The 20,297-nt window shown below is 29.4% G+C and overlaps 1 protein-coding gene across 1 annotated transcript in view; it reads left to right on the top strand.

Moving 5' to 3' along the window:
* Positions 1-20,297, top strand: part of LOC118187235 (cytoplasmic dynein 2 intermediate chain 1-like) — a 62,635-nt gene that overhangs the window by 20,423 nt on the left and 21,915 nt on the right. Inside the window, exons 4-7 of the mRNA XM_035357405.2 lie at positions 468-524; positions 649-837; positions 5,766-5,929; positions 9,209-9,332. Coding sequence (XP_035213296.1) covers positions 468-524; positions 649-837; positions 5,766-5,929; positions 9,209-9,332 — 534 coding nt within the window. The remainder of the gene's footprint in view (positions 1-467; positions 525-648; positions 838-5,765; positions 5,930-9,208; positions 9,333-20,297) is intronic.

Here is a 20,297-nt window from a genome sequence, read left to right as displayed (position 1 = left end):
ATTCCAAATTCCAGTGGTATTTATTGACAAATCATGATATATTTTGTGTAGAACGCAATTTTAAAATATGCATTTGCCTGCAATGTAAAAAAAAAATGCAGGAATATTTATTTTGCTGCAAAATCAGTAAAACGAATTTGCTTTCCATATATTCTCAACTATTGCTATGAAATTTCTACCAGAACAAAAGAAACAAAAGCTTTCTTGTAAGAGGTTTATTGATTGATTTTTAGGGAAAACTTTAAATTAGAGTGCAAAATATGTATGTAATAAATAATTTGTTTTACAGTTATAAATTATCGTATTTTTCTTTTCTTAAAAAATTCCGAAATTTATCCAATGTGATTGTGCTAATATGTAAGTAATATATATTAAGTTTAATGAGTAATTTTGATTTTTAATACTGAATAATGTATTTAAACTTATGTAAAATCTATTGCATATTGTAATAAAATTGTTATTTGCAGGACAGTTTGGATGCTGAATCAGATGATGAAAAAGCATCTTATGAAGAAGATTTTGAAGTTAGTTTATGGTTTTAATACTGGGTCAAAAACTTGTTTTGTATTATTCTAATATTATATATATATATATATATATATATATATATATATATATAGTTCTGAATTACAAGTATTTAATTTTCAGGACTATGATTCTGATTTTGAAGACAGTGTTACTGATTCTGTACCTGAGAGTGAAAATGAAAATGACAGCCTTGAAGATGAGGAAGATTCTGACACATTACATTCAGATGGAGAGACAAATAATCTAATAGGAAATTTTGTTGACCCTAAATTATCTGTTGTGGATACATCAAAAGGTCCAGTGAGAAAGGTTATGAAAACTTGAATTTTTAGTAATTTCTAGCAATTTATGTTCATTAGAAAACTTGCAGATTACATAACTTTTACAAACAATACCTTTCTATCTAGCTAAATGATTTGTTTTATATTCATACATTTATATAATAATTTTGATTGGTCTGAACCTGTAGTTTAGGATATTCTTAAAGTATTCTTTGTGTTGTGTCTTTTTTAACCCAAATATAGAAAAAATTTACATTATATATTATATGAAAGCTGTATCCGAGAAAGGTACTTTTCCGTTTTGCCGGCGCAAACGATAAAGTCGCCAATAATGGTTTAACTGATGCGAGACGGAATATCTTTGCTGGTAACCTTTTACGCCTCAGTTTCAAAACAAGTTGAAGCCATTTCTTATCAGATTGTTTCTTTCAATACTGGCATACAATAGTATAGAATTTTTACACGATATTTAAATTTTATCCCCTAAGACAATTCACGGTAATTAAGTCAATTAGAACGCAATTACACCGCTCATCCGAAGGCGAAATAAAGCGTTAAATTCATCAATTCTAATGAGAATGCACTAGAGAAGTAAAGCACTGCGGTTTTACATAATTTCTGAGTAAGCTATTCGTACGAATTGATATAATTCTTGCATTTAAACTTGTATTCCAAATTAAGATTTAACTTGAAATTAATGTAGATAATTACTGAGAGAATTAGATTTTAGTAGCGTAGTTTACGTGAGATGAGATCACTTGGGGTCACGTGATACGAACCGGCGAATCAGGATTTTGAACCATGAAATCATAGAAAATTCTTAAATTAATGTCTTTTTACAAATTTATTGTCTTTATTTATTGGCTCTTTACAAAATTTTAAACCATATTAAAATGTTTATGCCTTCAAAATTTAAAAAAAAAAAAAAAAAATTCTTAGAATTAAAATTTTTTATGTGTATACTGTATGTTGTCGCCAACAAAGTCTACTTGGCCAGATTTGCGTCGGCGAAACGGAAAAGTACCCCGAGAAAAAAGTTACTTTTAACCTACATTAAATAAATATTTATTTTAGCACTAAAATAATATATGCTGTTTAAAAGACCTCTTAGAGACAGAGAAAAGTTCTTTTCAAAATTATTTTCTTTCTTTATTTTGGGAGTAGTATGCATTCAGTGGTATTCAGTTTTCACTATTATCACTTGTACAACAGAACTGCAAACAAGAATTGGATTTTAAAATCGGTTTTATGCATCTAAAATTTTATTGATAAAAGGGAGTTTCCTTGACTATTATCTCATTAGGTACACCTTCTCTTCCAACAAACAGTTGTTCCATATACTTCATCTTCTCCTTTCTTCTATAATATATCTTGTACTTTCTTTGATGCCTTATTTTTAATGGACAATCTTAGTATGCCTCAAATAAGAATTTCATTTGAGGTCCCAGTCGTCGTGGCATTCTGCTGTTACCATCATCGTGCATTGGTCTAGCAGAGTCTGTTCAATTGAAGACCTTTTTAGAATAATGACATTCAGTTCAAAAGCAATGCAATTTACTGTATCCCTGCTTGTTCTTGTGAATTTGTTTCCACAGTGATAAATTTAGTCATTATTCCCATTTTCATCTTCCCTGTCTCTAGGCACTTGTATTGAAAACCATATTTCTTCAGTTAATTCCACTAATTGACCTAATTTTTCCACAATATAAACTTTTCATTGTTCATTTTATTGTGTGTTATTATTTAAAACTCACAAACAATGCATAAAACTACAGAATCAGTGTGAAATGCTTGAGCAATGTAGTCAGCTATTTTATATAGGTGCACCACCAGACTGACAGAAAGCATACTAAGTAGGAGCAAAGAATTTTATTTACCTAGAGCAGGGTTTCTGAAACTTTTTTCAGTTGCGACCCCTTTTTATCACTGAGATTTTTTCGTGACTCCCAGGACCCCATAATATTTACAAAAATTTTGTGTGACCCCATAAGTATTGTGCAAATCTGATACACGTGTGAGTGAAACTGTCACTTTTTTTCACTTGTACTGTAATATACTATTACAGCTTTAGGTCATTCATTTTAATTTCTGATTTTAAGTCATAGAACAATGTGAAGATTTTAAATAAGTAACAGATGAAATGACAGCGTCACGTGCAAAGCAGAGAAAATGAACGTTTATATTATAAAAAGAATGCGTCGAAACGTTTTCGTATTTTTCATTGTCTGTATTGCCTTATCTTTATCTATTTTCAGATACATTGTGTAAAAATATTTGGTAATTGTAAAACTATTATAATATGTAAAAGAAATATCACAACTGCTAAAATTTTTGCCGACCCCCTGCTGTATGTCATGCCAGCCGCTTGGGGGTCGCGAACCACAGTTTAAGAAACCCTAACCTAGAGAGTTAATTGTGGATAAAATTGTCTTTTTCTTATTTCTTTCTATAGCTACCACTTATATTTAATACTAAAATCATTTTTAAAGCAATAAAAATCAAATATAATGCAAATATAATGCACAAAATTTAATTACTCTGGCTGCTATGTCATTGATTACATTCCTATAGAAATAAAGTGTTTGCAAACTTTTATAACTAAACTACATGTTAAGAATGCACATGAATGTTCGCTAGATGCATGATGTTTCTGAATGGAAACGAGATAGGTGCCTGCAAAAATTAGGGTAAGTTTATGTTTACAAATAGTAATCTCATGCAGTGTGGGGGTAATATTCACATTGTACCTAGACACCCTTTCATCCAGACTGTATAGTGGTTAGTGATGCAGACTGACATACCAATGGACCTGGGTTCGAATCCTGGAGATGGCATGAATGTTTGTAAGAGTATAGTGTCTGTGCTGCAAGGAGGCACTCAAAATACACAGCGAGCCAAAAGTTCTTTTGAATGGTTAGTGGTAGGGCAAAAGAGTGGGAGATCTTTGCACCACTCTCCTTCGTGATATTCGTCCACAATATTCATCCGATATTCCCAATATTTGTCCATGTGACTTTCATGTTTTCGATTCCAAAATGATGAGGAGGTGAAAGCAGCTGTCTCCGTATGTTTATATATTGCTGGAGTAGATTTCTATGTATCCGGAATCAAAAAGTTGGTTGTCCGTTCGAAGAAATGTTTAGAGTCTCTTGGGAACTATGTGGAAAAGTGAACTTAGATTGTATGCTGTCATAGCCGTGCTGCTTTTGTATTGACAATTTAATAAATGGTCATAACTTGGAAATGCAACTTCCTTTTTGATCTGCCCTCGTATATTCACAAGTTGAATGTTAAGTATATTGTGTTTCTTTATGCCATATATTTAATCATTTGCACACTTTGTTCAAGGGCAAAATGCATCTAAAAAAAGAGACATGTCTCAGATTCTCTCAAAATGTGTGCTGCCTTTTTATGAAATTGAGAGCTGAAATCTTTTTTAAATTAAAGCTGCATGTCAATTGAAGTCCGTGCACATAAAAGATACAATGAATTAATTAGATGATTTTTTCCCCTACTAACAACTATAGAAATTGGAAATGTACATTTAATATAAGATAATTGTAATGTTTTAAAAGCTAAGTTGTTTACTGATCACACATGTATTTTCTTTTTTTCTTTTTTAGTATATATTTAATTGTAAATTTTCTCTCAACTGCATCATTTTTTTAAATTTTTATTGTACTCCATTATATTGCTTAATAATGTATTGAGTTATTATATTAATATATGAATATTAAAAATTTGAAATTAATCATTACCTGACATTTTTTCTAATCACATACAACAAGTATTTGAAATAATATGGATTTATTCAAGTAGAATTTTATTGTAATGGTAGCAATGCAATACCTTATTTCTTTTAAAATACTTTCTAAATGTATTTTTTTAAAAATGAACCCATTTACCTGTTGCTGAAATTGACATTTGTTACTATTGTTACAAATAAGTATAGAAATAATTCCTATAATTACAGTAGTTTAAGATGATTAAATTTGCAGAGAATCAGACTAAAAATTTCTCATCACAATGTCATCTAAAATGGGAGTTAAATCTTGTGTGAAAAAGAATTTTCATGAATAAAATTCTAAAACTTCAATGTAATAAGAAAATTCAGTCCAATACGATTCGATCACTCAAAAGCAACACTTTTCAGAAAGGTTTTGCATATGGAAGTAATATGTTTAACTAATTAGAGGGACTGATTCAATTTTGGTTCAAAATTTATCTTTGGGAACAAATTTTTTCACTTCCAAATTCTAATTCACTGGTTGTTAGGGAGAGGGAATAATTGCTAAAAACTATATATGATGAACATACGAAAATTAAAATTATGTTACTAAAGCTATTTTTAATGTCATTATAAATTTATAGGAAAAAATGTCAAAAATTTAAGCTGAAATTGAAAAAACTTATTGTAATTTAATAAGGTAAATTCAGTAATGAAAATCTAAATAAGATAACAATGGTAATTAATTTCTTCATACATCATATTCTTTTTTCTATCTTCAAATTTGATATTTTCCAATGTACTTCATGCTGTTCAAAAAATTGTAATGCACATGAATTAATTTTATGAAAGCGAAGAAAATGTGTGAGGCAGGATATATTTGGATATGGTACTATTAATACATATTTACATATAGATTAATTAATAATATACATATAAAAAATAATGATAATGTATGTAATATACATACTTACATATATATTAATTTATATTTACTATTAATACATTATTAATACATATGAAAGGTTTTTATTAATAAAAATCTTTCAAGAGCCCTTTAAATGCTCAATTATGATGTTAAATGAGCATCTATGAATGAGCTGCAATCCTGGAGGATTCTGAAATTCCTTATTTTTAATTTTTAATTTTCAAGTAGTCACCACATTTCAGATTTAATAAGGTGATTAAAAAAACTGTAAGTATTTTAGTAGTAGTAATTTTTTTTATAGGTTGAGAAGACATTCTTAAATATGAGTGATCGCACCTCTCTTTTTCCTAATAAAGAATCTATTCCCATGGCAGATGTAAGGCCTATTAAAGTTTCTCGGTCTTTTATCAATTTTGCCTCAGCAGTTGAACAAGAAAAAAAGAAAAATTTCAGCAGTAAAGTTATGTAAGTATTTATTCAACTTTTGAATTTTGTTGTTAATTTTTTAGTAATAAGTCTATAAAAGTATGAAATTTATTAAAGTTTTAAATATCATTTTTATTGATAATTACATCAGAGATTAAATGTACTTGGAATCTTACTAAATTAAAAAAGAAAATCATAAATTTTGATCATAATAATGAATTTTGATAAGGTAGATAGTGCTGTTATGAAGAATATTATTATATTTTTAGTTTTGCAATAACAGGAAAATTAAATTAATACTGCATGTTATGAATCAGATTAAAAGTATAGTGGAACCTCAGATCACAGATGTTCCCTAAAAACTTAGGTGTAGAATCCTTAATTTTTAGAACTGCAAATTACTGAATGAATATTTCTTACTTCTGATTAATTAAGGAAGATAGAAACATTTTTTAGAAACCAGATTTTAGTTGATGGATTCATATTAAATTCAGAATATATATGTAAGGTAATAATAAGTAATAAATTGCCTAATGCTTGCACTAAAGCTGCAATATATCTGTAGTATCTTGACCATTGGGCAGTAGCTGTAATAGATTTAAGCAGTTGTTTTACTGTGTAGTTTGAATGATGCTTAATGAAGGCGAGACTTGCATTTAAACGTGGTAATAGAAACATCGCATAATTTTGAACAACTTATTCTTGAGGTTCATATTCTAATTCACACATTATTATGGGTACAATATGCACCCCAAAATTTTATATAATTTATCACATCATTAGACAGTTGCTTATACAGAGAATCGAGTGACACATGTTAGCAGCAGCTAGGCAAAGTGGAAAGTAAGAACACATTCAGAAGAGCATCAGAGAGTCAAAAGGTATCTTGGATAAGAGGTGTCCACATTGTAGGATTGCATAACAAAGCATGATGTGGATTGACTTTTGTAATGGCGTGCTTTAGATTGATATGTTCTGAATGGTTACTAGTCTTAGGACAGGAATGAGAAGTAGCCAAATTAAAATAAGAAATAAAAAGACTGTTGCCAGATTTGCAGATTGCTTTCATATTTCCATAAACATGGAAAAAAATGGTTTTCTTCACTTAGTTTTTAAAGTATAATCTTACTGTAAATATATTTATATGCATATGTATGCATGTATATAATATTTATGCACAAATAGAAAATTAAAGAATATTTAATTAATAAATACTATTAATGTCTCACAGAATGCTGAAAAATTATTTAATTAAAAAGAAATAAATCAAATATGTAGAATTAATATCAAGCAAGAGTGGTACATTGCATAACAGAAAGGTACTTAATATAATAAAAACAATTTACTTTGAAAAGAAAACTGAAATAAAAGCAAATTAATACAAAAACAAAACAATAATAATTAAATAACAGATGTCAATTCTTTGATCTTCCTCAGTTAGTATTGAAAGCATTATTAGAAAAGCCACATTTATTTAATAAAATATTTATAAATTATATCTGGATTAGTTCCAAAAGAAAATAATTAAATGAAATTCTTTTTTAAATTTAAAATAAAAGTAATTAAATGAGACTACATTCATTCAAATTTAAAGATTTTTTTTTTTTTTTTTTAATTTAGAAAAAGCAATCATTAAGGAATAACCTTCATCTTTGTGACTCCAATGAAAATATATGTATAATATGCCAAAAAAAAAAAAAAAATTAAAATAGGAGAAAGACAATAACTGAAAAATTAAAAACAAGGGAAATTTTTTTTTTAAAGTTTTAACTTTGAATACCAGAGAGGTAGAATTAAACAAATACTTAGAAAAAGACAATTGAAAAAAATCAAAATTACAAATATACAGAAAAGGCAAAATGACCTAAGCTTTGCACATGGGGAAATTGAAGAAAATTCAGTAGTGAAAAGCAAAATGCAATTTAAATTTCTAAAAATTAAATTTCAATTTACTTTAAGAAAATAGTCAATATTCAAATCCAAAACAGGGAAACATAATTTAATGCAAATCAGCAAAAAAGAAATCTTTTTAAAGATTTCTTTAAAGATTTCTTTTTCTAAAATTTTATATAAATATATTCTCATTTAATTAGTTTTATTTTAAATTTGAAAAAGAATTTCAATTGATTATTTTCTTTTGCAATTATCCAGATATAATTCAGAAACATGGTTCTGCTGATTATTCTTTCAGCTGATCTTTGACAAAGATCAATCAATTTTCAACTGTTATTTAATATTTATTTAATAATAACAATCATTTTTTTGTATTAATTTTCTTTTAATTCAGTTTTGTTTTCCAAGTTTTTAATTTAAGTTGTTTTTACTTTGTGCTCTCCTTTTAGGTAGTTTATAGCTTTTGGTTGATATTAATTTTATGTAGTTTATCTCTTTCTGATAATATATATGTGTATATCATGAATTTAAAGCTTCTAAAGTTAAAAGTAAATTGGAGTCAAAGCAAGGCAATTCCTCAGCAATATTAATAATTGCATCCTTGTAAAAGAGGTTCAACACAATATCTAACAATTCGAAATTAAAAAAAGGATCATAGTAGTGCAAACTCGAAAACTTAAAATGCAAAAGGGAAAAATATACAAGATAAAAATATAAAAATTAATCTCCTTTTACTGAAACTCCAATTCAGAACTCATTTGGGGAAAATGAATTAAAGCTTCACAAAAGTCGATTAATATGCTTCAAAAACATGTTTCAACTTTAAAGGCTTTAAGTTTATTTTACTGTAATCTTGCATCTGTAGTGCAGGACAGGTATAAAAAATTTGTTTTTAATTTTTGCTCTTATTAGGTTTCTTTATATATTTAATGTATATATAATGTATATATGTGCATGGATTATATATGCAGAGAGAGCGAGTTACATGCACATCTTGCTAAATGAGCAAAAAATGAAATATTTAATGTACTGAATTTCCTTTATCTAGAGTAGGTGGATCAAAAGATCAAATAGTGTAAATACTAATAAATAATAATAAAAATAAATTTAGATATAAATTAAAAGGAAAATGAAGTTATGTGAAATGCAAAACAGAAGCCAGAAATAACATGTTAGTGGATCAAAATAAACCAGATATCCTCTGCAGTTTTTTATTGGGAATGGAATTAAAAGGCAATGATAACCATAGTCAAATAAATTAGAATAAATAAGTTAAATAAATTTAAAATAAATATCCTTTTAAATATTATGTTGAATTATACTTCTTATGCTACATCAAGTATGAACTTTGTAATTTTGTATTATTTGAATCTTTAACAGGTATAATCATGTTATAAAATAATTATTTAATCATTAATATTTCAGGAAACGGGCATCAGACTTACTGGAAATTATAACACCAGATGTTATGTCTTTTGAGGTGATAAATATTCCTCCTATGAAATATGAGACATATATAAGAACATTTGGAAAGTCTGATACAAAGCAGGTATTGGAATGTTATATATATATATATTTTATTTTTTGTAATCTAATTTTTAAGAAATGTTCTTTTTTAATATAATGATAGTGTTAATAAATATTTTTTTCATTAAGTCATCTCAGTATATATCATTTACTCATTGTAAATTTTTTTAATGTGTCAAACTAATAATTTTTTCCTCAATATATATTTACAAAAAATTCTTTTTATTTGTTTTCATCGCCCCCCTTTTTTTTTTCTTTTTTGCTTTGCAGCTACTTTTTATTTTTCTTACTAATATTTTTGCTGCATGTCTTATTTATATATTACACGTAAAGGATTCAAAGCTGCATTTCATGTTTATCTGATCAGTGATTTATTAATTAACTATGCTTAATTAGCTAAAAGTTTAGTTTCTAATCATAATTTCTTTATGAGCAGTTTATTAGGCTCTTAATTAATTTTTACATTAAAATGAATTTTATTTATAATTTAATTATATTAAAGTTTATTGATGACTAAGCTATTTACTGAATGTAGAACTCTCATCTGGATTTATTTCATGATAAGGCAAACATGTATGTGTAAATGGTTTTTTTTTTTTTTTTTTTTTTTTTTTTTTTCCCACAATAAATTTCAGTCAGCTTTCTATCTCCCACCTGAAGGTAGCCTTGCCAGCAGGAATTTCTTGTTCTGCTATGAATGAAACTCTTTTTTATTGTCAGAAATTATAAACTTTGACTCAATCATATTAAGTGGTTTATATTGCAGTTTGAAATTATACTTGCATAATATGCAAGATTAATAAACATGGGCTCAGCTCAAATTACGGGGGGGGGGGGTGGAGGTGCCCGTTATGATTCCTATGGCTATACAGTTCTATCTATTACAGCATGTTCAAGTATATGTATGATTATTATGTGACAAATATATTGTGTTAATGGCAGTTACCTTTATTTAAATAATAATTATATTATGAGTTTTATTAATGATAAAATTATGTAACATAATTGTGGATATATTGCATTTCATTATGGTATTTATAATTATTACCTTACAAACATACTAAATGCGTAATTCAATATTTTTGTTTTAAAATTAATTAAAAGTTAATTCAGAAGTCAAACAACAAAAATCAGTGTTATATTTACAAAATTTTCACAGGACTAGTTTCGATGGTTTTACCAAACCACCATCCTCAGCTGCAAAACCGCAAAATCATTTGCGGTTTTTAAATATTTTAGTACTTTTTACTTATTTACACCAATAAAAAGCATAAAAATTACAAGAGAAAACTGGTTGTTTGAAATTTTCTATTAGTTCAGATTTAAAATATTTTCTAAAAGTAGTAGTTACAAATTTCCTTACAGCATAGGAAAAGCTAAAAAAATATCCAGTCCTGAAAGCATGCAATAGCTTTATAATTATCTGGAATGTTATTTATGCTTGATAAATATGCTAAATTTTTAAAAATCAATCTCAATTTCAAAAATAAAAATATGTAGAAATTCTAATTTGCGAAATGAGCAGCTACAACGAGCTTTTTCTTGACAATTATACACGCTGCAATAGGCAACCAATGTTAAATTTCTGCAAGTCGTCCCTACTCCTCTGGATGTGATCAAGGTGACAGCCGGCAATGCCTCAGACGAGGGAGAAAACCCGTTTGGGTTAGTCTATTTCTTATAAGGTCCATGTCTTTATGGCCTTTCTCAGAGATAAAATAACAATTCCATTTTTAAATGCTTTTTTCCACATTAATGGCTTTAAATTGTTAACAATGTTTTCATCAGTATTTCTCTTTGAGCCAAAACTCATTTTGAATGTATATAAAATGATATGTATACTATATTTTTATAACCATATATGGCTAACAGTTGATTAGGTTGCAGTGGTGAAAAATGATAAGACATGGCTAGTTTCTTTTTTCCTTCTTTCTTCTTGAAGATTCAACTGATTGAAAATTAGTATAAGCTTTTCAAACATGGAATGCTATCATTCTGAAGCCTTTTTTAAATTCGTAAGCCAATGTCAAAAAAACTCCAAAACAAAGTTATTCCATATAATACAAAAAAAAAAAAAAAAAAAAAAAAAGAAATTATTGCATTTGCTGTCTACTTGCTAAAATTAATACCAGTGATGAGAAGAAGTTCCTTTAATTATTCAAGAGATTTAACATTTAAATGAACCAACCAAAAATGTCTTTACCCTCAGTAAACCAACAAAAAGGAACAGGATATTGGAACACTCTTTAACTGGACATATCACTCCAAGAAAGTATACAGCCTGAGTCAAAAGAAATTTTACACTGGATGACAATCCACTGAAGTATATTTACACAAACAAAAAAAAAAGTCCCTCTCAATGTGGCCATAAGCTACAATTTTAATAAAAATGACATTTACAGTATATTTCAACGTAATTCTCATGCTTGTGAATACCCTTAGTTCATAATTTTTAAATGTATATTTTCAACTGAGTAGAGCATGAATCTCTTCCTTTGATCTGAGGATCAATAGTGCTACTTTCTTCTTTATTTGATTATGGCAAAGCAAAGGCTATCTGCCTAAGGAAAGTGCCTTCACGGAGGACTTCTAAGAGAAATTGGCTAATATACACATTACACATGGGAAGAACCATGAAAATGACCATGTAGCCAGCCTGTAAAATGCTGATTTCTGAGTGCCTGAAACAAATGACAATTGGAAAGGGAAAGGATGAAATCAGAAAAACACAGAAGATAAACTATTATATCAAACTTGATTTTCTGGAAACTTTTTTTACTAATGCAACAAAGTGAATTGCTTTGTTGCATAAGTAGATATCTGAGTTTGAGTCAAAAGAAATTTTACACTGGATGACTATCCACTGAAGTATTTAATAATTAAATAGATTTAAAAAGTATTTTAAGAAGATTAGATTTGATATGGATGCCTTCACAGGCAAAATTACACAGTTTTCTATTAATCAAAATAATTTTCATGTCCTTTCCATTTGAGCTCATCAAAGTTCAATACTATAGCAAAATGTTAATAAAATATTTGCATTATGAATTATAGCTAAATGACTTTTCCAATTCTTTTGAAATCACCTTAAAGTATCTTTTATAAAAGGACACAGTACTGCAAAAAATTATTTCTTATAGGCTAAATAATTATCATCCCGTTAAAGAAGATCATTAAATCATTACATATATATAATGACTATCAAATGTAACATGTATCATGCACGTAGCCAGGGGGGTGCCCTGGGCACCCGGGCACCCTCCCCCTTCACAACTACCTATACTTAAAAAAAAAAAAAAAAAAAAAAGCACTAATTAAATTTCAATAGATAAGGCTTAAGTTTTTAAAATATTGCTTGCCAACTTCCCAAAATATTCATGTGATTAACAAAAGAAATGAACAGAAAATCTACGATTTTTCATTTAGAAGTAAGATCAAGAAAAATCACCCTTCCTCAGCTAACAAGTAGCGAAAAAATACTTTGAAGGTTAGGGCACACTTTCAAGTCTTAAAGCTTTTGTTTCTATTACAGCTTTGAATAGCTCTCCGTATCCAGTCCCACTTTCCCTCTAGCTATCAAGCTTAATGTCACTAAAGAAGAAGAAGGCCCTTTCGTTTCGGACCAAAGAAACACAGTAAAATAATTTTAAGTGATTGTTTTTTACATTAATTTCAAATTTCAGTTGCCTCAATAAATATAGCAAAAATATTAAGATCTCTCTTTAAAAAAAAAAAATAATAATAATAATGTAGAGAGCATGCCAACTGTGATGCTTTAAATGTGATAAATTTTATTTTCTTAGCCATCTAGCAATTTAAATTATTGTTATTTAAAATTATCTAAAGGGTAGTTTTTAAATATGCAGATAAAAAATTCATTCGGTGCCAAATAATTTATTTTATTCTGTTATTAGCCCAAAGCAGCAAATTGCCCAGAAGGGCTATTATTTTCGTTTTGGTATTTTGTGTTGGCTCACTATAAACAGTGTTTCACTTTTTGAATTGTTGCCACGAAATATTAGAGCCCTGCATTATAGTTAAAGAAATTAAATAATAAGGAATCTGCATGAATGTATGTATGTGTCTCGCATTGTGATATAACAACGGTAACTAGAGACATCAAACTTTGAATAAAGTAGTCCTTCACTTGAATATAGGCATCTGAAAGCCCAAATTTGGAGTTTACAATTTGCTTTATTATCTATTTCATATTTTGTAAAACTTTAAATTTTTGACTAACAAACTCATCGGTTTCAAAGCGAGCAATGGCAACAACGTACAAAAAAAAAAAAAAAAAAAAAAAAACTTTTTTATCTCCAGTGCATGAGACTGTATCAGAAATTCTAAAGATAAGGCTCTTTTTGGTTTATTTTGAGGTATCGCTGTTGAATTTAATTTTATGGTTTAAGTGTGGAGAACATGATATTTAATAAATAAAGGTAACGATGAAAACGTTAAAAAACGCCCCTTTGGGCATATATAAAATCTGAACAAGAACGTTTTTATCCCGAAGAAATTGAGTCTCTGAAGAAAGCGAATAAAGTCGAAAAGAAATCATCCTTATATCTTTTTAACCCATTTTTAGACCAGAACGGGATACTGAGAGCAGGTGGAAGATTAGAACATTCTAGTTTATCACATGATGAAAAACATCCGGCAATTCTTTCAAGAGACTCCTAGCTAACGAATTTGATAGTAGAAAGTGCAAATGTTAAAATGATGCATGGAGGAGTAGCAACGACCTTAGCTGAAATTCAAAGTCGCTTTTGGATTCGAAAAGGACGTCAATTTATCAAGAAAATAATAAACAAGTGTCTTATTTGTAAAAGATATTCATTGAAGTCTGCTGACCAGACCACTTCTCAACTTCCAGAAGACAGAATCAATGAGACACCACTATTCTATGTGTCTGGTATTGATTTTGCTGGACTGATTTACGTAAAAAACATCAAAGGAAGTCAAAAAGCCTATGTAACATTATTTACATGCGCTATCACTAGAGCCATACATCTGGAACTTGTACCGAATCTCTCTACAGATTCTTTCTTGATGGCATTCAAAAGATTCACATCTAGGAGAGGCAATTGTCGAGTAATTTATTCGGACAATGCAAAAACTTTTAAAAAGGGAAAAAGGAACTCGAACATTTCTCTAAACTATTGTCAAATGAGAAATTCCAAGATTTTTTGTTGAATGAAAGAATCAGTTGGAAGTTTATAATAGAATGAGGGGCTTGGTGGGGAGGCTTCTACGAGAGATTAGTAAAATCAGTAAAAGAGTGCTTACGAAAAATTCTCGGTAAAGCTTTACTAACGTTTGAAGAATTGTCAACGGTTTTAGCACAAGTGGAAGCTGTTTTGAATTCTCGTCCGTTGACATATGTGTGCAATGACCACAAGGAACCGTTGCCACTGAGGCCAGTCAATTTTTTTATTTTTGGAAACAAAGATTCTACATTACCTATCAACTTTAATTCCATTGTAAAAGATGGCTCTACCAAGTCCTCTCTGACCAAAAGAAAGGTTTACCAAGATTTATTGGTTAGGCAATTGTGGACTAAATGGAAAAAACAATATTTGATGGATCTTCGGACAGCTGCATGCATCATAAGTAAGAGATATTGAATTAGTATAACTATTAAAAAAAGATGTAGTAACATATAAATATTGATACATATGTAGGGAGTAATGGCCAAAATAAGAAAACGAAAAAATATTTATGAAATAAATATGCTTTCCCTTTATAGATAAAACCGAAGTAAACATGCTTTCCTTAAAAATTTGTGTTGGAGGAAAACTTGGTGTTATGTAAATTATAACATGAGATTGTAGCTAGGGAACTAGGGCTACATACTTGTTTACTGCTTGTTTAAATAGGTACAGAAAAGCATACAAAGTTTATCTGTCAATGGGAAGGGATGCCATCCCATTCATGGAGGACTTTCAAAGGGACACATGTTTGCTTACCTTGTACGCAAGGAAAAACCATAAACACTCGTTCTCAGATCTTCTAACCTATGTCGAACTAGCACCGTTCATCAATCTTATACTTTCTGGCAACTAATGGGTTATGTGCTTTTTTTCATTCTATTTAAATTCTCTTAATTTACATTTCCTTTTAATCGGTATTTATCTGATTATTTGTCCCAAACACAGACACACACAAAATAAATAAATAAATAAATTTGAAGGCGTTCAGAATTTAAATTGCTAGATGGCTAAGAAAATAAAATTTATCACATTTAAAGCATCGCAGTTGGCATGCTCTCTACATGATTTTTTTTTAAAAAAAAGAGAGATCGTAATATTTTAGCTATATTTATTGAGGTAACTGAAATTTGAAATTAATGTAAAAAACAATCACTTAAAATTATTTTACTGTGTTTCCTTGGTCTGAAACGAAAGGGCCTTTTTCTTCTTTAGTGACATTAAGCTTGATAGCTAGAGGGAAAGTGGGATTGGATACGGAGAGCTATTCAAAGCTGTAATAGAAACAAAAGCTTTAAGACTTGAAAGTGTGCCCTAACCTTCAAAAGTATTTTTTCGCTACTTGTTAGCTGAGGAAGGGTGATTTTTCCTGATCTTACTTCTAAATGAAAAATCATAGATTTTCTGTTCATTTCTTTTGTTAATCACATGAATATTTTGGGAAGATGGCAAGCAATATTTTAAAAACTTAAGCCTTATCTATTGAAATTTAATTAGTGCTTTTTTTTTAAGTATAGGTAGTGGTGAAGGGCACCCCCCCTGGCTACGTGCGTGATACATGTTACATTTGATAGTCATTATATATATGTAATGATTTAATGATCTTCAACGGGATAATTACGAGGGCCATCCAGGAAGTAGATTACGTTTCCGTCTGTGTCCGCTAGGGGCGGGGCTAGCGCGGCCATCTTGGGGTCAGAGCGTTGCGCAGCTCAGTCTGCATCTAGCCGTGCTAGTGAGAGGTTCGTGCTGTGCTCCGTTCAGATACTGTGACGGTTTGAAATGTCTGCGTTAATTGAAAATCCCGCGAGCTGCGAGGTGCGCTCAGTAATAAGGTTTCTGACTGCAAAAAACTGTAAACCGATAGAAATCTATCGGCAGCTTCGTGAAGTGTATGGGGACAACATTATCACTGAAGGTGGAGTGCGTCAGTGGGTCATAAGATTTCAAAATGGCCGAACCAATGTTCACGACGAAGATCGAAGTGGGAGACCCAGCATAGTGACCGCCGAACTTCTCGAAAAAGTCGATGCTAAAGTCCGTGAAAATCGAAATTTCACAATAACGGAACTTTCTTTGAGTTTTCCACAAATTTCGCGAAGTTTGTTGCACGAAATCATCAGCGAAAAGCTTGGTTACCACAAGTTTTGTGCAAGATGGAAGGCAAGAAGAGGTAACGAAGTGGTTGAAGGCGCAGGCGGCCGAATTTTTCGACGAAGGAATTTCCAAGCTCGTACATCGCTACGATAAATGCCTTAATTTGTATGGTGACTATGTAGAAAAGTAGTATTTGAGTGTGGCTTTCATCTGTATATAATAAAATTTGTTTCCTATACTTTGTTTATTTTTTTATTCCAAAACGTAATCTACTTTCTGGATAGCCCTCGTATTTAGCCTATAAGAAATAATTTTTTGCGGTACTGTGTCCTTCCATAAAAGATACTTTAAGGTGATTTCAAAAGAATTGGAAAAGTCATTTAGCTATAATTCATAATGCAAATATTTTATTAACATTTTGCTATACTATTGAACTTTGATGAGCTCAAATGGAAAGGACATGAAAATTATTTTGATTAATAGAAAACTGTGTAATTTTGCCTGTAAAGGCATCCATATCAAATCTGATCTTTTTAAAATACTTTTTAAATCTATTTAATTATTAAATACTTCAGTGGATAGTCATCCAGTGTAAAATTTCTTTTGACTCAAACTCAGATATCTACTTATGCAACAAAGCAATTCACTTTGTTGCATTAGTAAAAAAAGTTTCCAGAAAATCAAGTTTGATGTAATAGTTTATCTTCTGTGTTTTTCTGATTTCATCCTTTCCCTTTCCAATTGTGATTTGTTTCAGGCACTCAGAAATCAGCATTTTACAGGCTGGCTGCTTGGTCATTTTCATGGTTCTTCCCATGTGTAATGTAATGTGTATATGAGCCAATTTCTCTTAGAAGTCCTCCGTGAAGGCACTTTTAGACAGATAGCCTTTCCTTTGCCATAATCAAATAAACAAGAAAGTAGCACTATTGATCCTCAGATCAAAGAAAGAGATTCATGCTCTACTCAGTTGAAAATATACATTTAAAAATTATGAACCAAGGGTATTCACAAGCATGAGAATTACGTTGAAATATACCGTAAATGTCATTTTTATCAAAATTGTAGCTTATGGCCACACTGAGAGGGACTTTTTTTTTTTGTTTGTGTAAATATACTTCAGTGGATTGTCATCCAGTGTAAAATTTCTTTTGACTCAGGCTGTATACTTTCTTGGAGTGATATGTCCAGTTAAAGAGTGTTCCAATATCCTGTTCCTTTTTGTTGGTTTACTGAGGGTAAAGACATTTTTGGTTGGTTCATTTAAATGTTAAATCTCTTGAATAATTAAAGGAACTTCTTCTCATCATTGGTATTAATTTTAGCAAGTAGATAGCAAATGCAATAATTTCTTTTTTCTGTATTATATGGAATAACTTTGTTTTGGAGTTTTTTTTTTACATTGGCTTCTGAATTTAAAAAAGGCTTCAGAATGATAGCATTCCATGTTTGAAAAGCTTATACTAATTTTCAATCAGTTGAATCTTCAAGAAGAAAGAAGGAAAAAAGAAACTAGCAATGTCTTATCATTTTTCACCACTGCAACCTAATCAACTGTTGGCCATATATAGTTATAAAAATATAGTATACATATATTATATACATTCAAAATGAGTTTTGTCTCAAAGAGAAATACTGATGAAAACATTTTTAACAATTTAAAGCCATTAATGTGGAAAAAAGCATTAAGAAATGGAATTGTTATTTTATCTCTGAGAAAGGCCATAAAGACATGGACCTTATAAGAAATAGACTAACCCAAACGGGTTTTCTCCCTCGTCTGAGGCGTTCCCGGCTGTCACCTTGATCACATCCAGAGGAGTAGGGACGACTTGCAGAAATTTAACATTGGTTGCCTATTGCAGCGGGTATAATTGTCAAGAAAAAGCTCGTTGTAGTGCCTCATTTCACAAATTAGAATTTCTACATATTTTTATTTTTGAAATTGAGATTGATTTTTAAAAATTTAGCATATTTATCAAGCATAATTAACATTCCAGATAATTATAAAGCTGTTGCGTGCTTTCAGGACTGGATATTTTTTTAGCTTTTCCTATGCTGTAAGGAAATTTGTAACTACTTCTTTTAGAAAATAATATTTTAAATCTGAACTAATAGAAAATTTCAAACAAGCAATTTTCTCTTGCAATTTTTATGCTTTTTATTGGTGTAAATAAGTAAAAGTACTAAAATATTTAAAAATGAATTTTTGAAAGTTTTGTTTAAAATTCTAAATTGTGCTGCTTTTTTAAAATTATAGATGAGTATTATAGCACAATTTCTATAAAGGAATTTTATTTCAATTATATTTCATAATACATCATAGTGATAAACACATTTGACTCCTTAAAAATGTTTATACATTTAATTCTAATATTAAAATTGTATTTAACCGTAATAATTAATTTTGCTTGTATTTTACAGTGATTATTTTTTAAAATTAATTTTTAGTTCTGCATAAGATTTTTTTTTATTTACTGTTAATTTAATTTATTAGCCCAAAGGGGCGGTAGTCTAGAGAGGCTGTTAATTTAATTTAGCGGCATTTTGCGCTGTTTTACTATAAATGTCTGTGTCTCCTTGCAAATTGTTGTTACCAAATATTATCGCCCTGTATTATATGTAAGGAAATTAAATAATGAAGAATCTGCATGAATACATGTATGTTTCTCGCACTGTGACAAAAATGACAGTACCTAGAGCCATCAAATTTTGAATAATGTATTCCTCCACCCGAACATAGGCATCTGGAAGGCTGAATTTTGAATTTGTTTTAATCTATTTCATATTTTGTAAAACTTTAATGAAATTTTGATTAACAAACTCAACGAGTTCAGAGCGAGCACTATACGGAAAATAACAGTTTTATCTCCAGTGCAGAAATTCTAAAGGTATGCTGTTTTCAAATGTATGTGGTTTACGGGCGAAGAATATGATATTCAATAAATATAGGTAACACACAAAACTTTAAAGTAAGAATGCTTCTAAATTTTATTTTATCTTTTTTTTCCTTCATTATGCTCAGAAAATTTTATGCTCCGAATTTTATGAATTATTAAAATAACTAGTCCACTTTAATGTTAATAATTTAATAATTTAATAATCATATAATCAAATAAATATGATCGTTTTGTAATGTTATTATAGTTTGGAAAATCACTGCGTGAAAATGTTCATTAAATGTTAAAAAAAAATTATCAGATCTTGTTTAATTTTACCTTATTTATTTCAAAGCATTGCATACTCTCAGACTTATTTAATTTTACTTTATTTTTACGCAAAATTAAGTTCATAAATTTTGTGCTTAGAGTTTTTACCGTTTTACCAAAGTAAAGATGTTTGTACAAGAATTACTTGTGAAAAAAATGCCTGAAATGCAGTAAAAAGTGCTTTAATGAGATATATTAAATCCTATTTGGAAGAAACTGTGGCTTTCATAATCTCATCACTATACAACGGATCACATTTAATAATTAAAAATAGTTATGTGAGACAAACGCCATAGGTTTCAGTGTTAAAGTAAACCAGATCGTCCCTACTCTTTCTTGCCGACATGTCTGCGACACGGGCCCCGCCCACTGGGTTAGTCTATCTCTTATAAGGTCCATGCATAAAGATTGCTTTGGTAGTATTTTATGAGGTAACTTATTAAATTAATGTCATTAAATAGTCATTTGTATATT

This window comes from Stegodyphus dumicola, chromosome 4, assembly GCF_044657685.1.
Source record: "Stegodyphus dumicola isolate Sdum_Otavi_A_Nest chromosome 4, ASM4465768v1".
Lineage (NCBI taxonomy): Eukaryota > Metazoa > Arthropoda > Arachnida > Araneae > Eresidae > Stegodyphus > Stegodyphus dumicola.
The sequence above is the reverse complement of the archived record's forward strand: the minus strand, read 5'-3'. Positions and strand labels throughout refer to the sequence as shown.